General features: G+C 42.4%; 1 protein-coding gene and 1 pseudogene across 1 annotated transcript in view; both read left to right on the top strand.

Annotated features, from left to right (window-relative positions):
- The window catches only part of PHYH (phytanoyl-CoA 2-hydroxylase), a 14,108-nt gene extending 7,222 nt beyond the window's left edge, over positions 1-6,886 (top strand). Inside the window, exons 5-7 of the mRNA XM_019663416.1 lie at positions 1,741-1,822; positions 3,346-3,527; positions 6,692-6,886. Of these exons, the coding sequence (XP_019518961.1) occupies positions 1,741-1,822; positions 3,346-3,527; positions 6,692-6,886 (459 nt within the window). The remainder of the gene's footprint in view (positions 1-1,740; positions 1,823-3,345; positions 3,528-6,691) is intronic.
- Positions 3,845-6,685, top strand: LOC109393831 (quinone oxidoreductase-like protein 1; annotated as a pseudogene).
- Positions 6,887-7,308: the final 422 nt, after the last annotated feature.

The raw sequence follows: 7,308 nt of genomic DNA on the forward strand, positions 1-7,308 counted from the left end.
GTTTCCATCAGTATCTGTGGATCTACTTCATACTTTTAAAACTACTGGACAGTATTCCATTGCTTCTTTGTACCACAGTTCGTGAACCATTCATTTAGAATGGATTTAAAGGAGATATCGCATATAGTATTTATTAGAAAGTATAACCCTAAGTGCTGTTAGAGAATGTGACTCATGAAAAAAGACTGTACAGGTCGCCACCTATGATGTCCAGCCCCTTGGGGTGGGGACCAGATGGGAAGTGGCTCCTCAGGACCATCCATTCACCCCAACCTCAAGTCCTGTTATGGACACGGAAGTTGTGTAGGTGGATCAAGGATGAAAAGCTTGAGATTAGAGACAACCTGTAGTCACTGAAGCATTATCAGGATTTTCAGGTTTTCTACATCTCTATAGGATGAACCATGTATCTGGTGGTGCATGCAATGATTTTTAGGAGGTATGCGTTATTTTAATAGGTATCTATTTTCATGTGTAATAGGAAAAAATTACCAACACATCTAACCCATGATTTCAAGAATATTATTAATCAGGATAAAACTAAGTAAAAAAAAAATGAGTTAACTGAAGGAAATTATAAGCTAACTATATTGGGAAATTCTGCAATGTGTGGCAGAAATGTTGAATGACTGAGATTTAGAAAATAGTGGCCTAAGTGAAAACCGCCCCCCACCAAAAAAAAGATAGGCTTCATAAAAAATAAGTATGAGGCCTGACTTAGGATTTTTGTAATGTTCCAGGTGTTTCATACACAAATCGCCAACGTTCCTCATACATAAGAGATCAAATAGTGAGAAAGCAGTAAAATGTGCTTCTTTTTTTGGAGTCAGACAGAGTTGGAGTTTGAATATCAGCTTTTTTATGTAACTGGCTCTTCCAACTTGGGCAACTTATCTTTAGGCTTATGCGTATTTGTGTGGGATGTTCATTTTAACAAGGGCATTCATTTTCAGGGATTACTGTGTGGCTGATGTATAAAGTCTCTGGCAGGTTGTGGGCATTCACTGTTAAGTCCTTTCTGCGTTTCACCCCTCCCAAGAAGGGTTAGATGCTGGAGGCAGCACCCCGGCTGCCAGAGCCCGTGACTAATTCAGCCCTCCCTGTCACATGCTGTCATTGCAGCATCTTCTTCCTAGCACGTCTCAGCCACAATAGCCCATGTCATCATTTAACATACTTCTTTCCACCAGACTATGAACTCCTTGGGGGCAGGGATCTGCTTATCCTGTTCACTGCTGTGTCCCATTTCCTGCCATTCTGCCTGGTTCACAGACAGTAAAGGGTTGTTGAGTGAATGGCCGCACTGGTTGTGAAGTGTCCTAGCTGCTGTTCTCCTTTCTCCTGGGCTACGCTTGACAGCTGCAAATGGGCTGGGTCCTTTCACGGTCTCTTATGAAATCTCTGTGAAGAAAGAGGATACTGAACTATCAGCAGCTTGCATGACAGAGGGGTGTTCCTGTCCTTCCCAGGGGATCTCTCAGAAACTTCTATCCCTCTTGTAGAGAAAGTGCTTAGGTTTCCGGAGGGCTCCAAAAAGCCTTTTAGTTCAGAGTGTTACAGATTGCCAATGATTTCCAAGTGCTGCCTTTTTTCGTGCTTTGTTTGCCATGTTATAAAATACCAATTGGTTTTTTAAACTATTGCCATCTTGGCGCTCGTAAAGACAGTTGTATTTTGTGCCATTTGCCTGTGCATCTGATTTCTCATGAACTTTTTTTTTTTTTAATCCTTTTCCCTTAGATTCTGAAATACGTGCAGTGCTTCACTGGACCCAATATTATGGCCATGCACACAATGCTGATAAACAAACCTCCAGATACTGGTAAAGGGCTCTTATTTGTTAACGAGAAGGAAAACATTTAATTAAAATATATAAGGTTGATGTTCTAACTATAGCCATGTGTATAACTGCTGAACTTGCATCAATGAATATGTGTGTACTGTTAAAAAAGGGGCAACAGGCCCCAAATGGAGTCACGTGTGCTAAGCCCATGTCACCGAGCTCACTGCCTTACCTGGTGGCAGTTTGAGTTTCCCCCCAGGAATAAAACCTTAACCAGTCAATCTGGAATTTCCTGGGTAGCCCAAGTGAGGTAACCTGCCTGAGGTTACCTTCCCCTAAAGGGAGGTGACCTTGCCGGAAACAATCCTCTTTGCTAGTAACTTCCTTGTCCCTCCATCTTCTGTCTACAAAAGCCGCCTATTGCGTTGTCGGAAAAGTCATGACATATTTTTTCTATGTTTTCTGTTGCAAAAATGCATCATGACTTTTTCAACAATGCAATATTTTGTGCAGCTCTTCGGAGCTCCTTTCTGTCTGTTAGCTAGGATGTTAGGCCGACTCACAAATCACCAACTAGAGCCAATTAGATAATCTCTAAGCTTTGTTAACCATTCTCTCCTGTGATAGTGTGCATTCTGCCTTTCTAGTCTGAAGACATTATTATTATTATTATTATTATTATTATTATTATTATTATAATAAAATTAAAACTATTTTTGTAAGTCACATACTACAGTTGTTCTTAACGTTTCTTACACTTGCTAAAATATAGCTCCTAAGACCTCACTTTCAGAGAAACTGATTCGGATGGTAGAACCCACAAATATGCATTTATTAGCCATCCCCAGGGATTCTAATGCAGGTGGCTATTGGGCCACGCTGAAAAAGTCTGCTGTACCAGCCCTATAAACTGGCCATTAGAGATCCTTGCACGTTTTCTCCTCTTTCTTCCTCGCGATGGACAGAAGAGGTCTACGTGACAGGCTTGTAGCTTCCCATCACCAAGTCTCTCGTCCCTGGAGAGATCAGGTGACCCTGGAATCAAATGTAGAGGGTAAAACCAGGGGAAAATGTACCTGTGGTCATGGTACCTCTCACTCTCCACGGTGATTATAAACCAAATGCTTTTAGTTTGGTGGGGAAACCTCCTAGAGGCCTTTCAGTTAGTTAGTTAATATTTTATATTAGTCACTTCGCAGATTATTAGGGGAACCTCAGATCTGACCACTTTCTTCAATGTAATTAACCAAACTTTTTTGGAGTACTAGGCTCCGTGCCCAAACCAGAGTTAGAAAAGAATAAAGCACAACAGAGATGATGATATATGTATCAGAAAATAGTGTAAGTATCTGGCTACCAAAAACCCAGAAAAAAGGATAGGATCTGGGGCCGCTGTGTTCATTTGATGTTCCAATTTGGTGCTTACATTTCGAGGCTAATCTTAGGGTGTTGTTTCCTTTGCTTGGCATGGGTTTTCAGGGGTAGGGCATTGTTCTGGGTTTTCAGGCAGAGGAGAAGAATTCTGAGATTCGGGCGTCTTTTAACAGCAGGTTCCTTTTCAGGCAAGAAGACATCCCGTCACCCCCTGCACCAGGATCTGCACTATTTCCCCTTCAGGCCCAGCAACAACATTGTTTGCGCCTGGACGGCCATGGAACACATCGACCGCAACAACGGCTGTCTGGTGGTGCTCCCCGGCACACACAAAGGCACCCTGAAGCCACACGACTATCCGCAGTGGGAGGTAGGTCTGCCTAGCAGCTGAGCGTGGATCAGAATCTTTTACTGTTTTGATTTCACGTCAGTGTACATGAAGAGCTCTACCAATGAGCTGGCATTTCCTTTCATAGCAAAACATTGTTCTAGGATTTGGAAATCAGGATCCGGGAAAATTCAAGGATGTCAGAGAAAATCGTCATTTGTGCACTTTCAACAAGGGTTTGAACTCTGGTAGGTGCTCTACAGGATCTGACATTATGAAGCCTAATTGTAGAGATAAGACATCACCTCCGCGACCCCATGCACGTGCCCAGACTCACACACAGTGAGATATGACTGGGAGTAAAGAAGAGGGAGGGAGTGTCTCCTCCCAGCTGGAGAGACCAGCGCAGTCTCGGGGGAGGGCCGAGCAGCGTTCCGCTGCGTGGCTGGCTGTTCCACGGCTTATAGACTCAGCTATTGATGCTGGAGGACTATTAAAAGCTTTTGAGCCCAGGAGCGATGGGATCAAACTGGTTCTTCATGGATGAGGGGCCGTTAGGGCCGCTCGGAGACAGGTTTTTATGGTGACTATGAAAGGCTTATATTTTCAACAGAGTTCTACACACAAAGAAATAACATTTGTATTTCAAGAAAGGTAAAATCTTCCTGTTATGGAGGATAAGTATGTGAAACTTCAAGTTGAAGCTTGTGCTCTGAACCAGATACATACAAAGCTTCCAGCAGAAATGAAGATGGAGCAGGGTTCTGTTCCTGGAATCGTGTTAGATGTAGGAAGCAAGGTATCATTCTTTCAACCAGATGATGACATAGTCGGGATTTAACCCTGGATGCTGAAGACCCTGGACTGAAGGAAGTTGTTACAGTACATAAGCACCGTTCACAAGCCAGAAAGTCACATGCGCTCAAGCTGCTGGAACCATTTGGGATGGAGTACGCGCCCATACAGCTCTGCATTATCTTTCTCATCTCTCTCCAGGAAAATCAGTGCTGATAATGGATGGAACAAGAACACTGGGTACAATAGCTATTCAGGAGCCAAAGTGATTTCAACAGCCTTGGAGACAGGCCGTCCCTTGAAAGCCTCAGGCCTTCTGTAGCCTGAGTGATCGGTGAATCTAATGGGAAACCTCATGATGCTGAAAGCTGTTGGGTTGTTGGAAAAGTCATGACGCATTTATGCAACAAAAAACAGAAAAAATACGTTGTGACTTTTCTGACAAGCCAATATTTAGAAGAAACAGGTGGCTTGGGAGTAGATATTATCCTAGATGTTGGAAGTTAGGATGAGGGGTGTAAAGATAGACGGTATAGGTTTATGGTAAAGATGATGAACCAGCCGTAAAATGACAGCTACCGCCACATGAACATGATCGCATCACACTGCTGGGTGTCAGAGGCCACAGGGCAGCACCAGAAGGAAAACTGCAGTGGGCTCCCCCCAGTAGCCCCTGCCTTTTCCTCAAGGGAGCAACGGTGGCTTTCCCTAATGATGAAGTTTGGAATTTGTTCAAATGTACAAGGAAAATATCTTTGTATCTTAAAAGATGTGATGCAGAATTATCAACTGGTGTTTTTAGGCCTCAGTTGGATGAACCCATTCCACTATATGAGGCAAAAGTTTCCACAGAAGTTGTTCAGAAAAATCAAGGAAGAAAAAAAAGCAAGTTGTTCAATTTTAATTTTGTTCTTTCTCAGAACTCAGTGGGATGACTCCATCCCAGTATTTGTGGCCAGAGTTTCCTTGGAAATTGTTTGGAAAAGTCAAGGAAGATAAAAGCAAGTTTTTCCATTTTTAAGCATGTTTTCCTGCTATCTGCGACAAGATGTTCAGAGCTATTTCGAGTATTTGAAAAGTATTTGAAAAATTACTGTACAAACAGCCAAGACAATTCTATAACATTTAAAAGGAATATTCAGTCTTAGCGTTTTAGGTCCGAGGCAATAACGTCTTGAAACCCCGTGATGATGGTCAGAATGGGAAGAGCACCTATTGTTGAGGCAGGAAGGATGAATGTGGTTCTGTAGGAAGTAAAGAAGGTGGCTTTAAGAACGTCTGTCTCGCTTAGAATCCGTGCACTGATGATTAGTGTCAAGTGAAAATAATTTGAGTCTGGATTCTGAAATAAAATCTGAAATTGTGAGATTCATCAATTAAGGTGAGGTTTAGGGAAGGTTTGGTGCAAGCAAAAAGGAGTGTTTTAGAGAGCCATGGGGTCATGCTGACTCACGGAAGGCTGGCTAGCTCTGGTGGGCGGGAAAGTGGCATCATTGCTCAGTGGGAAGAGTGGGGGTGGGGCCCCTGGCGTGGGCAGACGAACCCTATGTCTGGTCTCATCCATCCTCTAAGATTCAAAGTGGCCATGGTGGGAGGTCAGATTAGCTTCGCTTGGGTCACACACTCATATCCATCCTGGCCAGGGGAGTAGCACGCTGGAGCCAAGTCCCAACATAGTCCAGTAGGGAATCAGTCATTCCCCAAAGGGAATTTGGGAGACGTAGGGAGGGGAATGGGGTGCTGCCCAGCCTGCTCCCTAAAATAGCAACTGCCCCTCCCCCATAAAGGCTTGAAAACTTTAAATCACTTCTCACTGTAATAAAGACATAACCATTACCTAGAGCAATAACTAATGTTGGAAATAGTTTTAAACAAATACCATGTTGTAATTTACTATTCTTATTTCTTTACACTGGATGTGATGTGCGTGGTTTCTGAGCTCGGAAAAATGGAGCATTTTCTCTTCCCTAGTTCAGGAGAATAGCTTCTCAGAGATACTCCTGAGTAATAGAAGAATGATTTATGCAAAGTTCCAAAGGCGAGGAGAATATCATGCTGGGAAAGAATGTTTACGGATTCAGGCTGGAAAGGTGGTCTCCTGCGTTAACCACAAAATGCAGAGCTGACCTAGATCTTCATTTATAATTCAGTAATAAAGGGTAGGGGAAAATTCCAAATCTTTATTTGGTCCAAAAAACCCATGATTTTAATACCAACATGTGACTTCCTAACATCTGAGAAGCTTTTGTATATTTACATGTTTTTTTTGTTTTTTTTTAAAAAATCTAATTTATTTATCTCTTTCCCTTGGAAGAACTTCGCAAACCTTTGCTTTTCCTGATAAACCATTGACAAAGTCTGTAATTACTGGCTTCCTCAAATACAGACTTGGTTTCTCTCATGTGTTCTAGGGGGGAGTTAACATAATGTTCCACGGAATCCAGGACTATGACGAAAACAATGCCCGAGTGCACCTCGTGATGGAGAAGGGAGACACCGTTTTCTTTCATCCTTTGCTCATCCATGGATCTGGTCAAAACAAAACTCAAGGATTCCGGAAGGTATGCATTATAACACCACTGCACTTTCCAAAGATGAATGGTTAGAAACAAAAATGTCAAGATATACTGAAATTTAAAAAGGTTTGTCATTTTTAACTAAACTAGCATTTAGTCCAGTTTATTTACCAGGAGGCGTATTTGCCTACCTTACGCTTTTTTGCTCCTATCAATAAGAAGCCAGGATCAGCCCTTAATAGTGACTCATGATCACTCATGGAATTGCTTCAGAGCTTATTTGGTAGCCCACAGCCGGTGCTTTTAAGGCAAACACCATCACCGGCATACTAAAACAATAAAATTTGGAATGTATATAGCCCCTCGTAACCACATAAGAGGAAAGTTTATAAAGATCATTGCTAATGGGTAAATATTAATGAACTTAAAGAAAGGTTATGTCTGAATTGGCTGGCCAGAAATCAGATTTAGCAGGCAGCCATGTTTTTCACCTTTTAGTCTGAGGAATATAT

This window comes from Hipposideros armiger, unplaced genomic scaffold, assembly GCF_001890085.2.
Source record: "Hipposideros armiger isolate ML-2016 unplaced genomic scaffold, ASM189008v1 scaffold_390, whole genome shotgun sequence".
Classification (NCBI taxonomy): domain Eukaryota; kingdom Metazoa; phylum Chordata; class Mammalia; order Chiroptera; family Hipposideridae; genus Hipposideros; species Hipposideros armiger.